Source organism: Sciurus vulgaris (genome assembly GCF_902686455.1).
Source record: "Sciurus vulgaris genome assembly, chromosome: 11".
In the NCBI taxonomy this organism is placed as follows: domain Eukaryota; kingdom Metazoa; phylum Chordata; class Mammalia; order Rodentia; family Sciuridae; genus Sciurus; species Sciurus vulgaris.
The window spans coordinates 40,178,702-40,206,659 of record NC_136472.1 but is presented as its reverse complement, the minus strand read 5'-3'; the positions used below and the strand labels follow the sequence as shown (position 1 = coordinate 40,206,659).

General features: G+C 38.8%; 1 protein-coding gene across 1 annotated transcript in view; it reads right to left on the bottom strand.

Annotated features, from left to right (window-relative positions):
• Positions 1–27,958, bottom strand: part of LOC306639477 (uncharacterized protein) — a 186,621-nt gene that overhangs the window by 92,199 nt on the left and 66,464 nt on the right. The window contains exon 2 of the mRNA XM_079103098.1: positions 1,350–1,591. Coding sequence (XP_078959224.1) covers positions 1,350–1,567 — 218 coding nt within the window. The 5' untranslated portion in view covers positions 1,568–1,591. The remainder of the gene's footprint in view (positions 1–1,349; positions 1,592–27,958) is intronic.

The window sequence follows — 27,958 nt, the reverse complement described above, 5'->3', positions numbered from 1 at the left end:
TGAAAACATCATGCTAAGCAAAAAAATCATACACCAAAGACTACAGATTGTGTGATTCCATTTATATCGAATGTCTGTAATAGGCAAATACATAGAGATAGAAAGTAGATTAGTGGTTATCAAGGGGTGGGAACAGAGGGGACTTGAGAGTGACTGCTAATAGATAACGGAGCTACCTGATGGAAATGATGAAAATATTCTGGAACTTGATGGTGGCGATGATCGGGCAACGTTGTGAATTTACTAAAAACCATTGAGTTGTATACTTTAAAATGATTAAAATATTGAATTAAATTTTATCTTAAAAATGTTTTTAAAGACTACCAATCTAGGTAAGGAGTTTAATCCTACCAGGGAATCCCGGGTGCCTGTGTGAAGTATTTCCTCAGAGCTTCCTCACACAAGAGGGGAGACAGCTGGGGAATTTATACACCAACTCCCATCAGCCAATGGTTGAAGGCTGATTCTGGAAAGGCACCCATTCTTCAGCATTTCTGGTCTGCCTGCAAAAGGGACTTTGGTGGCCAGAGTCACCAGAATGGAAGGAAAAGCAAGGAAATGTTGCTACTGGCAGTGGCCAGCCAGACCAGGAACACTGACAGTCTCCGCTTCTCTCTCACAGAGTAGCCTTGGGATTAAATAGCAAAGAGTATAAAACGCTTCACAGGGCTGGACACAGATTCTTGATAAATGTGAGTTATTTTTATGGAAGACTCAATATGGGTTCAACAATTTGATCAAACCACACAGTTAACGCAAGGTTGGTATTTACACAGGTCTCTGTAGGACACAGCCTTCCATATGGAGAATTAAATTAACCAAATGTATACTCACCAATGATGCAAACACACCAATCAGAAAGCAATTGTCATCAGCATTCAGAAGACATAATGTGCATCTTTACATCTTCCCTCTCTCCCTGTTATGTGCCCTCTGTGGGGGAAGCAGCTGTTTTGCTCACAAAAAGGCCTTGAGGGTTGATGTTAATATCTGCTCAAGTTACCCAGCCTGTGAACAGTATGTGGTTGTTGTGTCCGTGCTTATCTGAGATTCAAAGCCTGCACATTTGCTGACAACTCAGTGCAAAGAACCAAGATATGCGAACACCTGAGATTTCAGGAGACACGTGGCAACACATTCCTCACTCACATGGAGGTCCTTCTGTTCTCCCCCCACCCCCCGCCCGCCCCCGGAATAACCTGGGCTTCAGGTCTCTCTACAAGAGGTGGGCAAGTAGAGAAAAATGGGGGGTGGGGGGCTCTCTTCCCAGGATGCTGTACTTGAACTCCCAGCCTAGTATGTGTGAAAGGGTCAAAGTGAAGCTCTGGAGCTGCAGAACCCAGGCTTACCTGATCAGGTAGTGGTTGATAATGGTGTCAAAGTAGCTATAGTACACGACATTGTTCACGTGCCCATACTGGTCATTGTCCTGCCATCTTGTTTGGATGGGCAAGAAGTATCCGTAGGCCTTGTGCTGCCGATGACAATCCTCATGTCCCTGGTTCTTTGATGAAGTAGCCAAGGTACAGGCATTCCTAGGAAACAGCCTGGAAACCCAAGATGTCATAGTGCTGGCTGCCTCGGAGAGGACCTTCAACGAAAGAGCAACAACAGATAAGAATACTCTTCAGAAAACTGGATTTTAGTTTTGCAAAGGCAACTACATTGAATTTTGGTCATTGGTTTCAAAAGAACATTAGGAAATAAATCATCCTTATAATCCAGGTCCTTGTCACAAACCCTATGTACCTTTTTACTAAAACCATTTCAGCACACACTGACAGAAACAGGTAAAGCTTTTGTCAGAATTTTACCAGAAGGAATTTATAGTATGTTTGTATGGAGGTCTTTTGTTCCACAAAGTATTTTCAATGTGGTGAAATATGATGAAATCTACAAGTCCCTAAGAGAACAAAAATACAGCTCAGAGCATCAGCATAAAATAAGATGTTTACCAGAAAACATTATCAACAGGACCTGCCAATTTAAGTTCTTTAAAAAGCATATTAATTTTTTAAAAAATCATGTCTCATAGAAAATAATTTAAATATGCATGTACAAAAGGAAGAAAATCCAACAACCCCAAAATACCCACCATTAACAAGTCCATGTGCATTATTCTAGTTTTATATACCTAGATGTGCATTTTTAATGGGTTCTAATGGGATCCAACTGTATGTGTTGTTTTACAATCTCCTGCTGTAAACAGTAGATCACTAATGTACTTAAATAGTCTTTATCTTCTGTAACATTAAATTCCATTCTAGTCAATGCATTGATGCACCAGAATTTCTCAAATCCCCTATTGTTTATATTTAGGATTTTTATTCCAATTTTGGTCATGGGGAAAAAAAATCTTTACAAGTAAACCTTCACGTGTATTCATGATTATTTTCTTAGGATAAATTCCTAGATGCAAAAATTGCTGGGTCAAAGGGCAAATGAAGTGTTAAGGTTTTTGATATAAATTAATGCCTTCCAGAAAGGTGGTACCAATTTATCCCCTCCCTAGCAGAGTATGAGCAAGCCAATTTCCCTGTCAATTTTAAAATGCTTTGTCAATTTGACTGTGTTCCCTCATTTCCATACAAATTTAATGAAATGTGCTAAGTGGAAAGATAACTGCTGCTACTAGCAATGATGGAATAACTAGTATCCGAATAACCCCTCTGTTTGAGAACAACTATAATGCTAGATTCAACATAAAAGAAGAGCTGTCCGAAGGTACTGAGAAATAATGAAGGCAGCAGGAATTTACAGGCTGCATCCCTGACACACAGTGTGGCATTTGCCACTGCTGCTTCTCATTGGGGCATTTGCCAATTGCCGTGTGGGGAATAAAGGCTGAAGAGAGAGCAGCCACCCAGAGCTTGTGTGGTCTTGCTGCCTGGAAGAGGAGACAAATTTGAAAGGTCAATCCCATCCTGGAGAAGAGTGGGTTTTGGGAGAAGTGAGTCTGATATCGCAACTCCCTCTCAGACACTTGAGGCTCCTCGGTAGCTCTGAACAAGACAGAGAAACCAGCAAAAAGCAACTGTCATGAGCCTGAAGGTCTGTGGAGAAAACAGAAGTTTCATAGTGCTGGGGAAACAGAAATTAGCTTGCAGAGCTTCTGAGAAGGACAAAAACTTCAGCAAAACCAGCAATAAACTGAAAAGACATTCCTCCGAATGGGGGAAATACTTACAAATCCCATATATAATAGAAATCTAGTATACAGAATATATAAAGAACTTTGACAACTTAACAATAAAAAGACAAATCATCTGATTAAAAATTGAGTAAAGGACTACTGTGTTCTCTTTCATCTGCTACCCCCAAAAAGGCTACTTCTTCAGAGTAAGTATGAACCTCAAATTGACCTATATCAGCTTTGGTCAAGGTTAAAGGTTATCTCCCCATGTCACCTGTCATCCGGCAGAAATCCAAATTCTCTCTGGCAGAACATAATAACTCCAGAATCTGTAACTTTTTTTATACAGAGTCTGGCATTCAATCAAAAACTATAGCCCTACCAGGAAAGAGGTATACATGACAAAAATTCAAAGGAATTTAAAAAATACACTAAAAACTGCCCCACAGACTCAGATTTTAAGATAACTATGATTAACATTTATCAGATATTAAGAGTAATATCCTTCCTACCACATGAAGAATTCTAAAATTGAGGGGCGGGGGGGCATCAAAACTCTAACTGAAAAGTAAGTAAAAGTCACAAGCAGAAAGTGCACAAAGGAAAATTTTAACATGCTTTTTAAACATGAAAAGTTGAACATCTTTCATAATAAAAGAAATGCAAATTCTAAATACATGGAGATACCATTTCTCAATTATCAGATTTGGTACCATTACAAAGCTTGATAGTACCTTCTTTTGATAAGGCCTCGAGGAAAGAGATCCTCTCATACAATGTGTGTATGAAGGTCCCCACCTTTAAGGAGGTTAATGTGACAATGTCTAATAAAGCCGTCGTGAGTTTTAGCCCTCAACTTGCAATGAGTATAGACCCGAAGATGAACCTTCAACAATACAAAAATACCTATGGACAAGATACATCACTGTTAGTAATGGGGAAATATTGGGGGGGGCCATCTATAAGAGATTTGGTTTAATAAATGATAGTCATTCATATAATGACTATCATGAAGCAGAAAACAGACTAAAGATGCAATATGGAGTGATTTGCAGGAAAATGAAAGTGTAAAAGAATAAATATATAGTAATGCTACTTTGTGTAAAAAAGAAGAGGAAATAAGATCTATCACATAAATGTATTTTCTGTACTTAGATTTACAAAATAACAAGTCAGGAAGGTTGAAGTAGAAAGTAGTGAGCATGTATTAACAAGGTGAACCGATGAGGAGAGGAGAGAATCACTATTCTGAATACATCTTTTAATCTCATTTTGAGTTTGGAAACCATGAATATTTTGGAAGATGATGATGATGATGATGATGTTAAATCTATGATGGAGGTTGGAGAAAACCTAAAATGGAATATAAACAGAAACAAATGAACTTTACTACATTTCAAATGAATAACACAGTCACACTGACGGGGAAAAAATAACTATTTTTGACCATACACCTTTGGTCTAAAGACACAAAGATCCACTAACAAACTGAGCATTAATTTTTTTATTATGTTTTTATGTTTTGTTTTGTTTTTTAATAGTGAGTCTGCTTTTTAATTCTGAGTCTGCTTCCTGTTAATTAAAGCTCAGACAAATGAGTAAATCAAATAAGGATATTATAAACCAGGTTTCTCAACTGCACAAAGAATTTGAAAATACTGTAAAGAGAGAAGCAAGACTAAAACGAATCATCTGGTGTTAGATTGGATATAGGAGAATTGATATGAACTCACAGATTCAAGAGAGAGATTTTAGTTATTAGGGATTCCCTAGCCTGGTTGAGCCTTGACCCAAAGGCACTCCAGTAGCACTTAATATCAAAATTTTAATTTCTAACTACCATTCTCCATGGAAAGGAACCAGGACTCTTTGAAGAAATGACTACTTCAGGTATGGAGGCAGAGAAAGTAAAAGATGATCTTGCAACATGCTGTCTTGAAATGCTCGAAAATTGTGGGGTATGCCAAAAGCCCACCAAAGGGGTTCCCATTGGCTCAATCTGGAAGAGTTGAACATCAAATTCAAAGGAAAAGACTTTGAAAGCAACAACAGTAAGTGGAATTATCCAATGGAAACAACAGAAGACAACACTCAAGAATGACATTTTTCAAGTACTCAAATCACTGCAGAGCTAGAATTCTACACCCAAGGAAACTGATCCTCGAAAATGAAAAGAAACCAGTTATTTTTAGATGAAGAAAACAGAAAATTCATCCCAAGCAGATCTACACTAAAAGAAATGCTGAAGGAAGTCTCCTTAAGCAGGAGAAAAAACATCCTCAATGAAAGAATAATAATGCAGAAAATAAAAGCAATGGAAAGGGTAGAAAAGTGAATAAATTTAAATTAATATTGACTATGTAAAACAGTAACAAAAATGTCTTGTGGGCTTTAGAGATATTAAAATGTCCCACATTAGTAGCAGAAGAGATAGGAAGGTAAATTTGTTCCAGAGCTGTGAGGTTTGAGCATTTTTTGGCAAGTGGCAACAATCCTAATTCAACAATGACTAGAATAGATTAAGGATGCATGGCATAACGTCCAGGATAGTAGCAGAAATAGAAAAGAAAGTTTAATTAACATTTTCAACCCTAAAAAAAGCAATATATGAGGTGAAAGAAAAAGCATAATGAGACTAAAAACAACAGTAAGATAAAGTGAAAACAGTAATAATTACATTAGTAATAACTAAATACTCCAGATAAAGGGCAAAGACTGTCAAAATGAATTTTTTAAAAAATCCAAGTACATGTTACTTATAAGAGATACATCTTAAATATAAAGATGCAGAAAAATTGGGAGTAAAGGGCTGGAAGACATATTAATAAGAACAGAAGACTGGTAAAAATATGCTAATGGCAGAAAAAATAGATCTTGGACACTATTAAATTTAAAAGAGGGGCTTTTAATAAAAGAGTATAAAGATCATAATTATAAAAGTTCATATCAACGTGAAGATCTCATAACATAGTTTCAAATACAGGAAACAAAAATTAACTAAGCCAAAAGCATACTGGAACAAATTACCATCCACACTGTGCAACTTTAATACACCTCTCTCAGGTGAAAAAACAAGCAGAAAATAAATTAGCTAAAATACAGAAAATTAGAGCAACATGATTAACTTAACACAGCACCCAACAATTGTATTTTCAAGCATATTTGGAGCAGTTACCAAAATAAAACATGTTCTGGGCCATAAAGCAAATCTCAACAAGTTTCAAAGAATTAAAACCAGACAAGCATATTCCCTGACCACACTGGAATTAATTTAAAAAGCAATAACAATAACAACAATGAACTTTTTTAAAAATCCCCAAATGCCTGAAAATCAATCAATATAGTTGCAAATAACCTATGAGCCACATAAGAACTCATATTAGAAATAAGAAAATGTTTTCAACAGAATGATAATGAAAATATTAATATAAACTTGTGGGACACAGCTAATCTATGTGTAGATTAAAAATGTAACAATTAAGAGTCTAAGGATGGAAATCAATGATCTAAGGATTCATCTCAAGAAGTTTCAAAGAAAAGAGCAAATTAAACTTGAAAAATGTAAGAGGTCAACAGAAAGATAAGGAAAAAATCAATGAAATGGAAAAAAACATAATAGAGCAGAGGTAGTCAAACTTTCTGTGAAGGACAGATGGTGAACATTTTAGAACATTTTGGGTAATAACATTTGTACCGACTTCTCCACTCTGCCAGCATAACACAAAAGCAGGCATCAGGAGTACATAAGCAAATGGATATGTCTATGTTTCAATAAAACTGTATTTACAAACACAGACTGTGGTTTAGATTTGACCCATTAGTCACATTTTGTCAATCTCTGTAAAAGAGGAATTACAAAAAGTATTTTTTTTTTTTAAAGTGGGTTGTTTGGTGGGAGGGGATGATTAAAATTTATTAAAACCCTGGTAAAATTATAAAGAAAAAAACAGAAGGCAAAAACTGTGAACATAAGCAAAAAAAGAGACACACCACTATAGATCTTAAAGGCATTAAAAAGTTGAGGTAGTATGAATAACTTGAGGTCAATAAATTTAATAATTCAAATGAGAGGGACAAATTCATTCTTAGAAATACTAACATCAAAACTGACACAAGAAGAAACAGAAAATCCAAACCTTTATATGTCCTTTAAATATATGAGTTAGTAATTAAAATCCTACCCACAAAGAAAACTTCCAGCCATCAGTAAATTCTTAAAACATTTCAGGAATTAAAATCAATGCTGTACAAATTATTCCAAAAGCAGATAAAATAAAATCACTTCTGAACTCATATTTTGAGGCCTTGATACAAAACTTCACAATAAAGGAAAATTGTTACAAGAAAGAAAAAGTACATGTCAATATGGCTCATGAATATAGATTAAAAGTTTGGCAAAGTCAAAAATATCATGAGATCAAATCTTGTGATATGTAAAACAAATAAATCTTAAGTTACTATATCACAGTAATAAAAGACTGGTTTAATATTTGAAAATCAATAAAATTCATCCCAACTGACTACATAAATAACAAGTTATATAGTTATTAAATAGATGTAAGGGGGAAAAGTAATGAAATTCAATGCTCACTCATGATTTTTAAATATCTTAAACTAAGAATAGAAGGGAATATCTTTAAACTAATGAAAAATGTCTTTTTTGAGATCAACAGTAAATACAGTAATGGTAAACTACTGAAACGTTTCCCTCTGAGATTGGGAGATAAGGATGTCTGCAATCACTACTTTTATTGGATATTACCCAGGTGATGCAAAGAAAATTAAAATTTTTTTGAAAGAAAAACTGTCATGGTTCACAAGGGATATGATTTTAACATAAAATATTCAAAATAAACTAACAAGAATTAAAAAGTGAATTTATCAAAGTCACCGGATATAGATAGCATAGTTAAAAATAAACTGTACTTCTCTATACCACATCAAACAATTAGAAAGTGAAAATTTTAAAACAATACCATTTTCATTAATATAATGTAAACTACCCAAGAATATCTAGCATCAAAAGCATCCCCTAGGAAAAGGCCTAACAAAAATGTGCAAGAGTCATATATTGAAAACAGTAAAACACAGCTGAGAGAAATTAAGGAATATCTACATAAATGGAGGGATATACCATTTCCATGTAGTGGAAGACCAAGTATTGTCAAAGTGTCAATTTTCCCAATTGCTCTACCGGTTCAATGTAATCCTAATCAAAATCTCAGACCACCTGCCTTAGGAAATTAATAAACTGATCCTAAATTTTACATGGAAAGACAAAAGACTTAGAACAGCCAAAACAGACATTAAAAAAAAAAAAAAAGAAATCGAGGAACTTACATTACCAAATATCAAGATTATAGAAAGTAGTTAAAATAGAGCTATTGGCACATGATAAATAAATATATCCATGGAACAGAACAGAGAGTCTAAAAAAGAGGTGCCCTCACTCACATGAGACTATATAATGTATAAAACAAGTGCCAATGAAGGAAAAGATGCTTTTAATATAATTAATATTTTGAATGAAACCTTATCCTATCTCAAAATATGCCAAGAAATTCCACACAAATAATAGGACTAACAATTAATAACAGGAAAAACAATTAAGCTTCTAGAAAGTAACACAGGATATATTTGTAACACTGGGGGGAGCAAAAAAATCTCTTAAAGCTGGAGATTAAGGTGGGGCGGGGGATGTTCCTCCAAAGATGCCAAGTTTCAGATAGGAAGAATGAATTCAACAGCCCTATTGTACAACATGGAGATTATCATTGATAATGTGCTGTGTTCTCGGAAACAGCTCAGTGTGGATTTTAAGTGTCCTCATCACAGAAAAAATGACAAGTTTGTAAGAAGATGCATGTTAATTAGCCATTCCACAATACACATATATTCCAAAACCTCATGTCCTAATGACAAGTGTATACGATGTTTGTCAATTAAAAAAGATCACTCAAATATCTTTACCATAAAAGATTAATAAATCTAATTTCTTTAAAATTAAGAACCTATGCTTTTCAAAAGACATGAGTAAGATATATATATTATATATATGTAAAATGTTGAGATTTCCTACAAATAAGTGAGAAGAAAAAGACAATCCAATTCCAAAACAAAGACTTGCATAGAACTTAATGAAAGGGGATATCCATGACCACTAAGCATAATAAGTGTTATTGAACAGCATTAATCATCAAAAAAATTCAAACTAAAATCACAGGGTTTTCCTTAAACTCTTCAGAATGGCTATGATTTTCTTGTGTTAGTGAGAATGTAGAATAACTAAAACTTTATTATTTTGGTGGCGGCAGCATAAATTCCTACATACAATTTAGAAATCTATTTTTCAGCATCTACTAAAATTGTACAAATGCATATCCTATGATCCAGAATTCTACTCCTGGGTATAAAACCACTAGAAATGCATACATATGTACACCAAAAGACACATACAAACCACACAGTAGCATTGTCCATATTTGCCCCAAACTGGAAACAAAACACTCATCAATAGTCAAATCAATAAACAAATGATAGCAGATTCTTACAATAGAATACTATACAGCAATGAAAAATAATGACTTTCTGCTACACAGAATCAAACTAATAAATCTCACAGACATAATTTTGAGGTAAAGCAGACAAACAATGTACAATTTCATTTATATAAAGTTCCACAACATCAGAAGTAATCTACAGTGAGGGAATCAGAATGGGATTACTTTTGAGTGGTAGATAAGGACTAAGGGACATAAAGAAGCCTTCTATGGTGCTATTAATGTTCTAAACCTTTGTCCAGGGGTGATGACACTGGCATGTGACTTCATAGAATTTATGAATCTTCATCAAGCTTCTTACATTTATGAGTGTGTTATACTTTAATAAATTGCCTCCCATAAAATATGCAATGTGGACAGAAGTTATACAATTATACTAAGTGTTCAGAGCAGGTTTTCATTTTTCTATACAAAGAATATACCTCTTAGTCCATTCATCCTGCTGCAAACTCAGAAGACTTGAGAAAAGCAAGATTCTTCTGTGTGGGTCAAATTTCTGTTATGGTAACAAACACCTGAGAAAATCAACTTATAAAATAGTTTATTTGGGCTCAGTTTTAGGGGTTTCAGACCCTTGTCCATTGGTCCAGAAAGAGTCCAACTATCCTCAAGGGCACAATCCCATGATTTTAGGCCTCTCATGAGACCCTACCTCCAGAAGTCTCTACCACCTCCCACTAGCACCACACTGAGGACCAAACCTCTAGTACTAGGCTTCCAGAAGGCACTTGCACCTCTCCTATTCACATAAAGCCTTGTTACCTTGGTCGCTTTACGGATGTGCACACAGGTACACAGGTCCACGTAGTCACCCGCAAGCATACAGCCTTCACATAACAGAAGAAAAGGTGATGACTTAACAGTCCTTGTTGACCTTACCATGACCACTCATCCCCGCAACATTTAAAATGAGAAGGGTCTTAAACTTTTACATTTTCACCATAAACCTTCCTAAGGAATCAGTCTTCGCCATCTGTAACTTCTGGTAACACGCAGGCTAACCCAGGTCCACAGGAACGTGACAGAAATCTCCAACAAAAGAAAGCTCTGCATGGTATTGAGTCCCCTGTAGCATTTTGACTGATTGCTTTAAGACACTGGAGAGGAGTCATTCTTAGGAACAATCTTAATGAACTGTATTATTAAGTAACAAAGAACAGTGGCGAGATGCAGAGACAATCAGGGGTGACGAACTTCCCTGCCACTCAGATGTTACAAATAATATGAAAACCATTCCAAACCCTTTAGGAATGTGCCCCAATATCCCAAAGAAAGTCGCTGTGAACTGGCCCTTTCCCCGAAGTCTAGGTGTGTGGGGGAGGGGCGGGTGGCGGATCCTGCCATGCAAAGACATTATCAGGGAACTGTGAAGATATTAGCTATTTGACTCAATTTATTCCAAGCTGAAACATAATAGTACATTATAAAATCTGTTTTGATTTTACTTAATCTAATGAAAAAAATGTTCATCTTTTTGATAAGTGCTCATTAGCCATTTTTTTCTGACATAAACAGACAAGAAAGATGTTCTCGTGCTGCATTTAAAACCCAACTCAGCTAATTACAGTGCAATGACTCAAAGAACAAAATGAGCGTACTGAAGTTTCTCACTTGAATTGTCTTTATAGTTGAATTAAAAATCTTTAAAAAAAAATTAGAAGGGTCCCAGCAGTGTGTTTTACATTTAGGTGAAATGATGTTTGAGTAAACAAAGGCTGAAGTCTAGCAGGCGATAGAAGTTTTCAAATGTTCTGGTCAATTGCTTTCTAAGAGCAGTTGCTGAATTTGCCAACAGAGGTTAGTGCTTACTGCTTGGCAGGGAGGGGTGCTCTCTTGTTTGGCAGCAGTGAGGAATTTGTATAATAAATTCACCCTACTTCACCCAGTCCCCTGTGAGAGCAAAAGTCAACATGTAGATAATACCTGGTCAGGGTTGGAGCCAGACGGGGACCAGGAAATTGTGTGAAGCTAAATGGCCCGTATAAGACTCGTCTCACCTGTAGTCCTGCTCTCGACTTTTAGGAATAGCAGATGGTTTCGGATTTGGGCTATAACACTATCCTCCCTGAGTCTGAAAGAATTCATGCCATTTCCCAAAAGTATTGGATTTCAACTCCAAGAAAAAATTTTAACTTGCATAATCTGACTTTGGGGGTATTTTAAATGTGGTTATGATCCAAAAGTATCATTTTGCGATTTTTAAAAAATGTTTTATTTTGTTATAAAATACATTTAACTGAAACTAGAAAATCTGAAAATTATTTTAGAAGACTCATAAATTATGCTTATTATACTCACAGAGAGGAAAAGGCAAAATGAATTCAATATATCACCTTTTCCTACTCTAAGAAGTCAGTATCTAAATGAGCACTTGTAGATTTTTTTTTTTTTTTTTTTTTTTTTTTTTTTTTTTTTTTTTTTAGGTTCTGTTGAATGAACAATAAAATAACAGAACAGTCTACTACTGGGTCAATGCGATGGACGATTGGCTGAGTCTCCTTCACAAATGACTTTGCTAGCATTTAACAGTCGACAGACATCAGGTACTGAGAAAAAAAATACACATCTCGAGTCTTATAGGGATTCAGATCGTGCTAGTGTGTGTTGTTTAAGAAAACATCTATTCTTTATTAACAGAGTTGAAAGCACAGTACAGCTGAACCCTGAAGTAACCATGCAAGGCTTGCTGGTTAAGAATTCAGGCTGGCGCAGTGGTGCACGCCTGTAATCCCAGTAGCTTAGGAGGCTGAGGCAGGAGAATCACGAGTTCAAAGCCAGCCTCAGCAAATGCAAGGTGCTAAGCAGCTCAGCGAGACCCTGTCTCTAAATAAAATACAAAATGTGGCTGGGGATGTGGCTCAGTGGTCGAGTGCCCCTGAGTTCAATCCCCAGTTACCCCTCCCCCCCCAAATAAAATAACTGAGGCTGGAGGAGACAGAGGTTCGCATACAACCCTGCCACCTTCTCTTCAAGGGAAGGAGGACAAGATTCCTCATTTCTCCAGACTTAGCACCAGCCTGTCATGTTATCAGGATTCAAAAACATGGCTGGCGAGGAGGAACCACCAGTAGAATAGGAGCCTTGAGGAATTTTCTGCTGTCTTCCATTCCATGCTGTGTGACATTGCCCACACCCCAGGGCTCTCTGGAGTCAAAAGGCGAACCTTTTCTCTGTACCATCCTAAGTGATCAGTTTCAGACATCAGATCCCCAACTCTGACCTTCTTATCATTTTGATCTTTATTAAATATCACCCCCAAATATCAGTATGTACAAGGAAATGGTGCATGGTAGGTTCAGTCATCACAGGTCACCGGAAAACTACATCTTTTCTGAAATTCTACTGCTGGGCTTTATGCTTCCATTTATTCATTTTGTCCCAGCACTAGAGATATCCTATTGATACCGCCATTGACAGGTGACGAGTTCTGTGCCCTCTAATGCTGAAGATTGAACACTAGAGAAGCACGCCAAGGCAAGCATATTAAGCAGATTTTATTTAAAGGTAATTACACAGACTTCTTCCGGGAGGGAAAAGGGGCTTAGGCTGATGTTCTGAAGTCCCAGGAAGTGAGCACACCCTACATCTTTTATAGGTTAAATTCTCTTTTTTTCTCCAGGTCTCTCCCCCCTTATCTCTCCTTCCTGCCTACCTGACGACTAGGCCTGGTTTTGCATTAAGTGAGAAGCCATGGGCAGGGGGAGGGCCAAAGTGACTCAGTCAGGCAAGAGCCCAGGGGGCATTAATTAGCAGCTCCTTGCCTGCAGTCCTTGATAAGGGCAGGCAAATCTGGTAATCAATGGGCTCTAGAGATCCTTGACATTCCATTCTCCCAGGGGCAGTCTCCAACTTCTAGAGGCAGATGACTTTCATGGCCTCCATTTCCTGGATTTGACATGATCCCCTATTCCTACACTAACTGCCTGTCCCCAATTCTGGCTTCATTATTTGCCCAATGTCCTACTTACAGGACAGCATATATGTACCCCAGTGTTCCATTTGTAGGACAATCTATTTTCATTCTTAATGAAAATGATGGACAGATAAGCTCTAGATTGTGGTTTCTAACTGTAAGGAAAAATGCAGCTCAGCTCAGGACCCACAGCGATTCTAGCCGCTGCTGCGCACTCCCGTCTCAGTTGCGGCTTGCCAATAGCCCCCAGAAAAATGCACCACGGACACCAGGCCTCATGCAAGAGACTTTATTATGCGGAGGACTAGCGCATCCGCTCCAGGGTGAAAAGAAAGGAAAAAAGAAAGATGGCGTGGGCGCTTCTCCCAGATATTGGAATCTCCTGGGTTGGAAGGAACTTGTGGCAGAGAATACTTGCAAGCTGCCTGGTGAACCAATAGCTAGCTAGCATGTTTGGACATAATGTGGGAAGCAGGAAATGACTGTAGTGTAGGCCGGAAATTCCTGTAACGTAAGAGGCGGGCGGAGCACAGATTGACAAGTGGTTGGTGAAAGAATGAACATTTTTTTATCTCAACTCCCTAAGGTCTCCTGCCCATTGTCTTAACTCTCTGATGTCACCCTCCTGGTTATCTTAACTCCCTGAGGTCACCCTCCCAGTGATGGGAGCAAAAGCCCCTAAAAGCTGTTCCAGGAAATAGCCCCAAACAGAGGGTAAAAGAGTAAATTGGGCTAGATGACTAAATAGTGCTCAAACAGTAGGATTACCAGAAACTATTGACCAGAATCTACAGCCTGTTGTAAAACATTGTGAAACATGTTGTCAGCAAACCCAGACCCCCTTTGAAACTTCCTGGCAGCTTTGTCCCCCTTTTCCCTTTCATGTGTGACCCCTCCCGATGTGTGGTTTCTGCCTTTATAAACCTACAAGATTTTCTGCTAGGGACTCGACTCCTGGAGTTGGGTCCCAGCGCGCTGGAATAAACACCTCTTGCGGTTTGCATCAAGTGACGCCTCCTGCGGTTGATTGGGGTTGCCGTCCATCCATGGGACAGAGTTGGGGTTTCCTTTTTGGGGGCCTTACATTTGGGGGCTCGCCCGGGATAAGATGGCCCCCCCTCATCCGCGGAGTCGACCTTGGAGGTAAGAAGGGGTACCCCGAAGTTGTCTGTCTTTGTCTTGTGTTTTGTTAGTTGGTCTGGTTCTGTGAGCGCGCTTTCGGTTTCGGTGGCAGCCGTTCGGTGACTCGTGAGAGTGACCGAACAGTGGCCGGCAGACGTGCCTGGGGGGCCACAGGTTGCAGCCCTGGGGGACGCCCTAAGGGTGGAAGGAGAGCCAGGGACGCCTGGTAGTCTCCGTCGGTAAGGGCGCTGATGGGGTTCAATTGGTGGATCAGAGATTGGCGCCCGTCTGTATCTGGTTCTGTTGTGTGTTTGTGGTGGACAAGGTGGAGGAAGGGTTGGAACAACTGGGGGGTTCTCGGACCGGGCTACTCTCGGGTGGACCCCAAAGGTTCCTTCTCTGGACTCCCCCTCCCAACAGCCCTGAAGGATAACTTAGCAAAGTAGCTTCAGTCTCAAAAGTAATGAAAAATAAGGTCTCATAATTTTAACATCCAACCTGTCCTGATGAGGTGGCTAAAATGCCTTAGACACAGAGTTTCTGTTAAAACCTGTTAGATCCTTCCAGATCTCAGTCAAGGCTTACATTGAAATATAAATAAAAGAAGCCTAAAGGCTCAGTAGGAGACCGGTCTCAAACCCAGGGAAAGAAAAGGTAAAAAGAGTCTTTAAAACTCCAGCAAAGTAAATGCTATATTTTTATTATATGTTTTTTTGAGCTCATGATTTTTTGATCAGTTCTATTTTTTATTCAACTAGAGTTTTTGAACATCTGTTACACTACAATGGAGATTCACCTATAAAGTTACAAGGGCTTGATTTTGTGTTATTTGTATGTTGTGCTGTCTGATGTCATGTTTTGTCTGTATCAAAACTGAGCGCTCCTAAAATTAAAATTTTAAAAATGGATCCAGATACTTTTAATTCACGTAATTTAAAAAAGGTTCAAATTGGGTAAACTAATAAGAGTAAAATGTCTTTGAAAATAACTTGCAAGTCTCTAGGTGGTCAAGCTAATAAAATATTGATGTTAATAAAATGTCTAATATCAATTGTTTCTAGGACTTTTCTTCAACAGGGAAGAGACAGCAAATACTGTTCAGGACACTTGTCTGATATCTTGGTTTTTTTTACAGAATAAGTGAATTAGAGTTAACATGTATGGGATTACTCTAATGTGTTTGTAGAGACATCTGATTAATTTACAAAGTTAAAATGCTAATTGTTAAATAACATCGAGTACTTTTAACTCATTAAATTCCATGGGGTATCATACTTAAACATTATTGGTGTTTTCATAGGTTGGTAAATAAAAGGGTTTAAACTTGCTTTGTGTCATCACTAAACTAAAAACAAGGTTACTAAGAGTTATGTCCTAACAAGTGCAATTCTATATACAAAGGGTCCCAAAAGTTTCAACTGTGTTTCAATTAGAGTACTATAAACAACAGAATATTTAATCTTATTAAAATAGAGTAATTTATCTAAATTCAGAAATTTCATAAGAGTTGTTTCAGAATGTGAACAAAAAGGGGTCAACGAATAGGAAAGAGAAAATAAAAGGTTCTGGGTATGGAAATATATTTAGTAAAAGGAAAAAGGAAATGTTTCTGGGTAAGAAAGTGCTTGTGTGATGAAATACATGAGGGTCTAAGTAAGAGCTAAGAAAGTCTGTGTAAGTAAAGGGCAAGTTTCAACAAGTTTGTGTGTAACTAAGTTGGTTATATGTATGTGAGACAGCTAAAACTATTGAAGGTTTTTCCTAAGGTGAAATACTAACGTTCTGATATAAACCAAAGTTTAATCTATATGGTAGAATGACATGGTAAAATGACAAGGATTTGAAACACTAATTTACTCTTAACTTTGTGTCTATTAAGTTTATTCTTTAGAACAATTAGTCTTAAAAATTGGGGTGTATACAATTATGGTTAAACAACTATTATAGAGTACTGTACTTTGTTACAGAGTATACATTTCTCTTTAAAAACTCAATTTGGTAAGATAAAAGTGTCAAGGTATTTGTGAAATGGTCACTAGTTGTATATTAAATGTGTTCATATTTTTCAGGACCACAAGTTTTTAAAGCAAGGAATTTATTAAGCTCTGCTATCCTCCAGATTAAACTTGTCTGTAATGGTAATCTTAAACTTATAAAGAGTAAATTTTATTGGGGATTTATTTCTATCATTTAATGTTCTATTATAGGACCTGCTATCAATAGGGTATGTGTAAAATTTGTTACTTTTTACACTGAGATAAAGAATTTCAAGTGTAAATGTATTTCTAAACATTAGAGTCTGATTTGTTTAAAGGTTAATATTGTGAAATATGAAAGAAACATGAAAACATTTTGCCACTTAATCACACAAAAGGAAAGTTAAAAGCTCTCTCAGCCTTTCTTTGATTCATGTTTTAGATACTATGTTAAATTGTGTTAATTATAAAGTTTATATAAACTCAGGAAACAGTATATGTAAACTACTTAATGGTATTTAAGGAAAAGAAGCAAAGATCAACATCAGAATTAGAACACTTAAGATCTGTAAAGAGCCCTGCCTTACCTGAGATAAGGCTCTGCCTCCCATCTCACTGCATGTTAGAGTGACTCCAAAATAAGCCAGACTTCAGCTTATTTAAAGTTATAGTCAAAAGATTGGTTTTTGTTGTAAAAGTACTGTGATCTCAAATAGGGGATATGATGTGGTTCTCAGTCAAAATTCAAGATAGCTATTATACAAGCTGAATATATTTTTACTCTTGCTAATTTCATTTTGTAAAACTGTTACCTGTTAATGTTTTGCAGAAGTAGCTGCTCCAAGAACAAACAACCTAGGTAACTTGTGATAATAAGCCATCACCTATAGAACAGATAGTGGTAACTTCCAGTACTAATGCAGACTCCAGTTAGATAAAAGGGTAAATAACTGTAAAGTTATGGACATTAAAGTTAAAGCCCATTACTCTTAATTTATGACTGGTGAGACTGGCTTGCTGGATAATTAAGATCAAACTTAGAAATTGGAGTTAAATACAGAGGTCAAGAAAAGTCCATATTTGGGTCTTGCCCTCAATGTTAGCCTGAACCCAGGGAGTAAGAGAACTTCTCTAAGGAGCGTTGCAACTCTGGGTCACACAACCTCCTGATCAAGGAGATTGTTGAGACTAGAGGATGAAAAATTATCCAGTGCATCTGCTGCAGAGGAGGGTCATGGAAAAGGGGAAACATCCCTTGATGTTTCTAAAGGAAGTCACCTCATCAAGAGACCCTGCCTAATCAAAGTCACTGGTGGAGCTAAGGAGCCGCTCTTAAGTTCTGTACGAGTGACCCCTGTGGGAACTCAGCTGACTCTTTAACAAGACAGGAACCAGGTCAATTTGACCAACTTGATCTTAGATACCCAGCAAAACAGTTAAAACCAAAATATAGCCATTCTTGGGCATTTAAAGGAAATAATAATTAAATGTAACTTAAGATGTACACTTGTATTAGCCCACTAGAATAAAGGCTGGAAGCTACAAATGAAAGAAAGATTCTTCAGCAAATGTGCCTGATAACTATCAAGAGAAACTGCCAGAGTCAGAAGTTTTTAGTCAGTTTAAGACCTTCCTAAGCTACACAGGTAGACTTAATCTATGTTTGTTAGTATGATTATCTATTCCTAAGTAACAGAAGTATAGAGATCTCTACTAAACACAGGTTATACCAATAAAGGGATATTTTACAAAATCAGATGACATTAAGTAGCTTAACTATATTTTCTGGGGACATCTATGACAATGTTAAAGTCCCCAAATAAAGGCCTTGTTCTCTCCAGCCTTTGCTAGGCCTAGTTATGGGAACAATTTCTCAGTTCTTCCACATTCTGGTGAGAGATTAACTTCTGTCATTTTCATGATACTCAGTGGCATGTTTCAGATGCTGCAACATTTACTTTGTGCTAATCTCATTTCAGTACTCATGTCTTTTTGTTCTTCTATCATAGAAGCAGCCGCCCCCAGATGACTTTACAAACTGCTCTTCCCCAACCAGGCTTCTTCCTGGGACCCCTTGATTGACCCGATTTTTAGAAAAGGAACTCCAAGCTGCTTGCCCCACGCCACCCACTTCCAGCTCGAAGAAGCTAGAGCGGTCATCGACCTCCTTCCCCAGCAGCATGGAGTTCCTGAGATTAGAGGGGAAAATAAAGCCAGAATTGGAAACAGGTAGTTAGTGTAGAAATAGGGGATCGGGTCAAATCAAGGAAATGGCCATAAAATCATCTGCCTCTGGAAGTTGGAGACTGCCCCTGGAAGAATGGAATGTCAAGGATCTCCGGAGCCCATTGATTACCAAATTTACCTGCCTTTATCAAGGACTGTTTACCAAGGACTGCAAACAAGGGGCTGCTAATTGGTGGCCCGCCCCCTCGGCTCTTGCCTGCCTGAAATCGCCTAGTTACCTTCATCAGGGAAAGAGTAAATGCTGTACAGGTGCTAATGCTCAGGCAACAATATCAGTCCCTCCGCCAAGGAAACAATTTGGGGGAAGAATATGTAGAGACAGAAGTTCCATGATTAGAACTTTCCGAAAAGAAAATGGGGAAATGAAAGAATGAACATTTTTTTATCTCAACTCCCTAAGGTCTCCTGCCCATTGTCTTAACTCTCTGATGTCACCCTCCTGGTTATCTTAACTCCCTGAGGTCACCCTCCCAGTGATGGGAGCAAAAGCCCCTAAAAGCTGTTCCAGGAAATAGCCCCAAACAGAGGGTAAAAGAGTAAATTGGGCTAGATGACTAAATAGTGCTCAAACAGTAGGATTACCAGAAACTATTGACCAGAATCTACAGCCTGTTGTAAAACATTGTGAAACATGTTGTCAGCAAACCCAGACCCCCTTTGAAACTTCCTGGCAGCTTTGTCCCCCCTTTTCCCTTTCATGTGTGACCCCTCCCGATGTGTGGTTTCTGCCTTTATAAACCTACAAGATTTTCTGCTAGGGACTCGACTCCTGGAGTTGGGTCCCAGCGCGCTGGAATAAACACCTCTTGCGGTTTGCATCAAGTGACGCCTCCTGCGGTTGATTGGGGTTGCCGTCCATCCATGGGACAGAGTTGGGGTTTCCTTTTTGGGGGCCTTACAGTTGGGAGGCGGGGTATCGGCTTTATATTACACTAACCTACTTTAGCATACATGTCATTTTCCTTGAAATACAGAATTGAACACTTGGGACTTTTAATGTGTTTTGCTGTTGTTGTTGCTCTTTTTAGTTACCTATAATATTAGGATACATTTTGACATGATCACAAAAGCATGGAATATAACTGGCTGTAACTCAGTCCCCAGTACCTCCCCGCCCTTCTCCCTTGCCCTCTTCCCCTCCTTCACTCTATTGATATTTCTGTAAGTTATTTATAGTTTTTTTTTTTTAATTAGTGTCTCATGGATATACTTGATGTTGGGATTCACTGTGCTGAGTTTTAATACTGCTTTTAACAAAGGAGACACATTAGTTGGCTTATTAATTGATGGGAAGGGACTGTGTTTGTTTTACTCTGGTTTTGACCATCGCAGCTGAAACCAAGGATGTTCCCCAATCCTAAGCATGCTTACAGAAAGCTCCCCAAACACCTTATTCCTATCCATTAATACACAAACCTAATGGTCACTCATTATTGAACACTTACAAAGTTCCAAGAACTACATGAAACTCTTTCATAGACTGTTTCACTTAACCCTCAAACAACTCTAGACAGTGAGCACTGGCATCCCAATATTCCGAAGTAGCAGAGAGGCTGAGCAGCTGGTAGTGTGCCGGGCTTTGAATGATGGTGTCCCATACAAAATCCACCTTGACACTTAATCCCATTGTGGTGATATTTAGAGTCGGGACCTTTGGGGGAAGTGATTAAGCCATTGGTGAATTCATGCCTTTTAAAAGGGCTGGAGGAAATTAGCTCAGGTCCTTTTTACCTTTCTCTCCCTTCCGCCATGTGAAGACACAGAGTTCAAGGTACCATCTTTGAAGTGGAGACTGGGGTCCTCACCAGCTCTTAATATTTTATCCCCTCTTCCATGTGCACGTACTCTTCCTGTCCTCTAAACCGGTGATCTCCAAAGTGTGGGATGTGTATCAAAGGGAGATCCAGAATGATCCAATCCATGAGAAGCATGGAAGGTAGGAGGGAAATTCTAGATCTTCTATTCGAATTGATTTTTTAACAACAAAATGAAGAAAGAAGTTAAGTATTAACAGAATATAATATATGGCTTGACGCTGACACACTCAAAGAGAAACCTCGAATGTCCTAAGGGAAGGGGAATTCCATTCTAGGCAGATGCAGCCCCCTTGGTCAGGGCCCTGGATCAGTAGATTCATACATGGTGTATTATGAACTCCTAAGTATAAATAGCTTTAAAATGATGCCTTCCAAAAGAGGTGGGGGATGAATTGAATACAAAAACACAAGTGGAAGCACGTCAGCAAGGGAACAGCAGAGTTTATTTCTCTCCTCTTCCTATTACACTTTCTTTGTCTGCCACCATATGGGGTAAAAGTGATGGAGTAATCAGGTCTGTTAAAAAACTGGACAAAAGAATTTAAGTACAGACATGAAGCCACATCAGTAATGATGAACGTTTCCTAACATGGACGCTGTGTCTGATTCAATTTCAGAATTTCAGTGAACTTGATAATAAGTACTTATAAGTCTCTCATGGCGCACGTTGCCTACCCAACATCCATTCTCACATTCTTTCTTACTAAAAGAATCCTGATTTGATTCTCCAGACTGGCATGAACAGCCATGTAACCCCAGATTTGGCAACAGGAAGCATACAAAGTCTGTGGGAGATCAGGAGAAGTTTTTGATTCATGAACATAGGCCCCTCCCTCCTCCTTCGCAGGTCTGACTTAGGAGGCGCGACTCCTCCCTCTTCCCTTCTGTCTGGAATTCTCCTGTGAGACCAAGAGCAGCCATATCGGAGCCATGAAGGAACAAGCATGAAGACAAAGACACCAGAGAGGAAAGAGAAGGGGTCTGGAACCATCCCTGGGCAGTGAGCAAAAATAGACTCTGATTCAGTTAAGCCACTGAAACCAAGTGTCCACTACCTGCAGCAATCTTCTTTAGAGGTTTAAAACTTAACATCGAAAGACCAAAGGCCACACATCAACGGAAACACATGCTCTTCCTGCTGTCTTCCAAATGGCTGAGATTATACACAGAAACAACCTGGCAATAATTAAAGTGCATTTCCTAGCCTGTAAATATAGCTAGGAAAAATTCTGGCCATTTACTCAAAATTCCACAAACATGAGTGTATTTTTTTCCACATTTACATCTAGATTTTTAATGGAAAGACTACATGAATGTCCCTTACACTTTATAATGAGCCACAGACGAAAATAGGCATCTCAAAAGAATCCGAGAATTAATGAACTCTGACAGGAGTACAACGGTTCAACCCATTATCTTCTTTCATTTTTATTTAAAAATCCCTTTATTATAAATATGCCACATGCATTTGATAAAATAATGGAGCACTACAGAAGAGCATGGGAGGAAAATTTCACCTCTTCCAAAGTTATTTATATAGTTACTGCATTCAGAGACGGGGGCTACTTGAATGGTCAAGGAACCCCCAGACTCAATAAGGTCTCTCTATCCATCCTCTCTCAAATCATTCACTACTTTTTTGCAATTATATATTTGTCAGTGTGATTTTTTTAATTAATTAATTTATTTATTTAGATTCATCATACACAAATAGGGTACAACTGTGGTTTCTCTGGTAATGAAGTAGAGTCACACCATTTGTGTAATCATACATGTACATAGGGTAATGATGTTTGTCTCATTCTGTTATTTTTCCTTCCCCCACCCCTCTTTTTCCTCTATACAACCCATCCTTCCCCCATTCTTGCGTCCCTCCCACCCCCCAGTGGGATGGTTTAATTCATATCCATCTCCTTCTCTAGACAGGGGCTCTTTGAGGGCAGAGACCCATTGTTAGTGTTTTAGTGATCCTATTAAGCACTCACCAAATAAATATCCATTGAATGGATGAATGAATGAAACTGATGGGTATTAGAAATAATGAAGTTCTGATTTCAAGATGATAGGGTGCACAATATAAACATATATGACTTTCTTTGTCCAATTAAATACTATAAATTGGAGTAATGAAGTTCTGGAGAACTGAACCCAAACGCCTCTTTGCAACTCACTGACCTCTGTCGAGAACTGAGAAGGATGCAGTCGTCAGAGACAAAAAGGGTCACACCCATTATTCAAGTCAAGACTTTCTTGTTCCCTGAGTCATCCGCCCTGATGGACAGGGACTTACAGACTGGGAAAAAAGAAGATTTCTAACTTGTGTTCCGTCCTGTTCAAAGGAAGAAGTGTTTCATCAGGCTCCTCCTTCTCTCCCAAAGTTTCCTTCTTTATCAACAGAAGGTTCTGACACCTGAGAGATTGCTGCTGTTAAGAAGCCTGGCTCAGGGTGAAAAGGGCATCCCTAAGCCAACCCCCTCTCCTGAGGCAGAAGCAGGTGATTTGCCTCCACAAAGTAAACTTTTATCTGTAACACTACAAATCCCACGCTTGACTTTGACACTCTGAACATGACCCTGGAGTGTTGGTGATCAGAGATGGGCAGCCAATGCTACCCACCAGCCAACCTTCACAGGTTCCCTGGAAAGAACCAAACAAGGGTTGCCCAGGACACGCAGTGAAGGCTGGGCTGCTGGGTTCTGATCCAGCCATGTTGGGCTCTTCTTCCTCCTCTCCTGAGGTTGGAGACAGAGTACATGACAATGAAGGAAAAGCCAACCACTTAGTGTAAAGACTGTACAGGAGTCACCCACTGAGTTGTTTATTGTTGTGCAGATGCCTCCACCCTGTGAAAAGCCCCTCTGCTCTGGTTTGAATGTTTGTCCACTCCACAATCACTGAAATTTAATTTCCACCGAAACTCTATTGAGAAGTGAGGCAGTTCTTAAAATCTATTTCAATTGGCACATGGTAAGCTTACATATTTATGGGGTACAGTGTGGCATTTTAATACACATATACAATTTGCAAGGATCAGACCAGGGTAACTGGAATATGTATCCCTTCAGACATTTATCACCTCTTTCTGTGGGGAATATTCAAGATCCTCTCTACTACTATTTTGGCATATTCAATTAATTCTTGTCAACCATTGTTATTCTACTGGGCAATAGAGCATTAGAAGTTTTTCCTCCTATCCAACTGTATCCCTGTATCGAACAACCATCCTCTCTCCATCTCCCCACGCCCTTCCTGAGCTCTGAAAACCACTACTGTAGTCTCTACTTCTATCCACTGATGGATACCTAAGTTGATTCCATATCTTTGCTATTGTGAATAGTGCTGCAATAAACATGCAAATACAGATGTTTCCTCAAGATACTGATTTCAATTCCTTTGGATATATAATCAGTGTAGGATTGATTGAACAATCCTATGATTGTTCTACTTCTAGTTTTTTGTTTTCCAAATGGTTGCACAATTTATAACCCTGAAGAGGTGATTAGGCCAGGAGGGCTCTGCCCTGACCCGTGGTTTAGTACCTTTTAAAAATGGCTTTTTTAGGAGTGGGTGCTCTCCCTGTGCTCTTTTGCTCTCAGGTCACGTGAAGAACACTGTCCCTCCCCTCTGGTGGATGCAGTGTCTAAGGCACCATCTCGGAAGCAGAGACTGGGCCCTTAACAGACATCGACCCTGACAGTGCCTTGGCCTTGAATTTCCCAGCCTCCAGAACTGTGAGAAATCCATTTCTGTTCTTTATAAATCACCCAGAAACCACCTGGTCAAGAATACAATGGAGTCAACCAGCATAGGAAGAGGAAAAACCTCGGAAGATGAGTGTAAACAACAAAAAATGAAGAGGCCACAGTACAGGCAGAGAAAAGGTACAGGCAGAGGGAAAAGGGGGGAGAGTCCTCAGCTTCCTTGTGCCTGAATTCAGGGGCAAAACACCAGCTGCACTAATGGAGGCTGGGAAATTTCCAATGAGAATCAGGAGTGGAAGCTGAAGACAAGGTCAGTATGACACACGGTGTGGTAGGTGAGATTATTTTTAAAAATAGTCTTCAGATGCATAAATAGAACTGTTTTCAACAAACAAGGCAAGAAAGGGTCTTTCAGCTTCTCGATAGGGATAGCACTACCTTAAGAGGGACTATCTTAAATTCCAGAGGAAAACTACCAGCATGACAAAGGCTTAGAACCCGGAGTCTCTGGAACAATCGAGGCTCATTCCAAGACCAGCAGGGACAACTGGGGACTTGCAGAAAGCCCAACCCTTCTGACCATCTCAGCTCACTGCCTCACCACCTTGGTGTGAATCTGACAGGCACTAGCTTCTCTGCCATGAAAACCCCCTTTGTTAATGCAGCTCACTCCCAGGGCAAGCGGATCTAATAGTGTGTGTTTGGGTGGGGAGGGAGTCTATATAAGTATATAAGCAACCATTTTCTCCTGCCTCATTCTAAAAAGGATTCGAGTAGCCTACAGTGCTGTCTACAAACAATGCAGAACAGCACACTGTGAAGAACAGAGAAGAAAAATAATGTCCTCTTCTTCTACCTCTTCTCTCCCCGCTGCACTCTATTTTTGCCTGGGGGTCCCAAGTCACAAATGCCATCTGGTTTGACCCAACACCTGCTCCAAACGAGTGGCTTCCGCACAGGCAGCCTGAACGAAACCTGTGTATTCTGCTGCATCTCCTCTGACACACAGACAGGAACTGGAAACAGCAGAAACAAGACAGGGCCACCTCCCCCAAAGAGCTGACCAATTACGGCCCTGCATTCTTCCAACAGTTAGTGGAAATTTAAACTGGCAACGCTGACTCAGTGCAAACGCAGAGGAGAGAGAAGCACCGTTTCTGATCATAGGCTCCCCTAGGATCTGTCTTTTCATGTTGGTTCTTAACAGTGCTTCTTAGGTGCACTTTTATTTGAAGAGACCACAGGTTCCTTTCGAATCTAAGTAAATTTAAATCGCAAATGAGTGGATAATGGAGCAGCAGCGTAGTTCGATGCAAGGGTTTTAGAGCCATCTGCCCGGTTTCTAAGCCAGGCCTGGTTGTTAGGTATGACTTAGATTTGATTTGTTTAGACTGTTTAGGTTAGGCTTTGGGCAAGCTACTCGACATCTCTTAAAATCAATTTCTTCCTCTTTAAAATGAGAATATTGATATGTTGTGAATGTCATGACGTACCTCATGCTCAGTTCAGGAGCCAGGACATAGTAAGCGCTCAGGCAATGGTGACTACTGATCCCCACAAATAGGTGTGTTGAAGCGATATTGTGTAGAAAAAGGAATAAGGCCACAGCGAGCCCAAATGTGATTCCATTATCATCACTTCTAGAAACGAACTCTGAGATTTCTTTTTTTTTTTTTTTTTTATTGTAAAAAAATGGGATACATGTTGTTTCTCTGTTTGTACATGGCGTAAAGGCATACCATTTGTGTAATCATAAATTTACATAGAGCAATGTTGTTTGATTCATTCTGTTATTTTTTCCCTTCCCCCCACCCCTCCCACCCCTCTTTACCCTCTATACAGTAGTTCCTTCCTCCATACTTGCCCCCCTCCCTAACCCTAACTCTAACCCTTCCCTCCCCCCCATTATGTGTCATCCTCCACTTATCAGCGATATCATTCGTCCTTTGGCTTTTTGAGATAGGCCTATCTCACTTAGCATGATATTCTCCAATTTCATCCATTTGCCTGCAAATGTCATAATTTTATCATTCTTTATGGCTGAGTAATATTCCATTGTATATATATACCACAGTTTCTTTATCCACTCATCAATTGAAGGGCATCTAGGTTGGTTCCACAGTCTGGCTATTGTGAATTGAGCAGCTATGAACATTGATGTGGCTGTATTTCTGTAGTATGCAGATTTTAAGTCCTTTGGGTATAGGCCAAGGAGTGGGATAGCTGGGTCAAATGGTGGTTCCATTCCAAGTTTTCTAAGGAATCTCCACACTGCTTTCCATAGTGGCTGCACTAATTTGCAGCCCCACCAGCAGTGTATGAGTGTACCTTTCTCCCCACATCCTCGCCAACACCTGTTGTTGCTCGTATTCTTGATAATCGCCATTCTAATTGGGGTGAGATGGAATCTTAGGGTGGTTTTGATTTGCATTTCTCTTATTACTAGAGATGTTGAACATTTTTCCATATGTTTGTTGATTGCTTGTAGATCTTCTTCTGTGAAGTGTCTATTCATTTCCTTAGCCCATTTGTTGACTGGACTATTTGAATTCTTGGAGTAGAGTTTTTTGAGTTCTTTATAGATTCTGGAGATTAGTGCTATATCTGAAGTATGATTGGCAAAGATATTCTCCCACTCTGTAGGCTCTTTCTTCGCATTGCTGATAGTTTCCTTTGCTGAGAGAAAACTTTTTAGTTTGAATCTATCCCAGTTATTGATTCTTGCTTTTATTTCTTGTGCTATGGGAGTCCTGTTAAGGAAGTCTGCTCCTAAGCCGACATGTTGAAGATCTGGACCTACTTTTTCTTCTATAATCTGCAGGGTCTCTGGTCTGATTCCGAGGTCCTTAATCCATTTTGAGTTTAGTTTCGTGCATGGTGAGAGATATGGGTTTAGTTTCATTCTGTTGCATATGGATTTCCAATTCTCCCAGCACCATTTGTTGAAGAGGCTATCTTTTCTCCATTGCATATTTTTGGCCCCTTTGTCTAGTATGAGAAAATTGTATTTATTTGGGTTTGTGTCCGTGTCCTCTATTCTGTACCATTGATCTACCTTTCTATTTTGGTACCAATACCATGCCGTTTTTGTTACTATTGCTTTGTAGTAGAGTTGAAGATCTGGTATTGCAATACCCCCTGTTTCACTCTTCCTGCTAAGGATTGCTTTAGCTATTCTGGGTTTCTTATTCTTCCAGATGAATTTCATAATTGCTTGCTCTATTTCTGTAAGGTACACAATTGGGATTTTAATTGGAATTGCATTGAATTTGTATAGCACTTTAGGTAGTATGGCCATTTTGACAATATTAATTCTTCCTATCCAAGAACATGGAAGATCTTTCCATCTTCTAAGGTGTTCTTTAATTTCTTTCTTTAGTGTTGCATAGTTCTCATTGTAGAGGTCTTTCACCTCTTTTGTGAGATTGATTCCCAAGTATTTTATTTTTTTCGAGGCTATTGTGAATGGGGTAGTTTTCCTAATTTCTC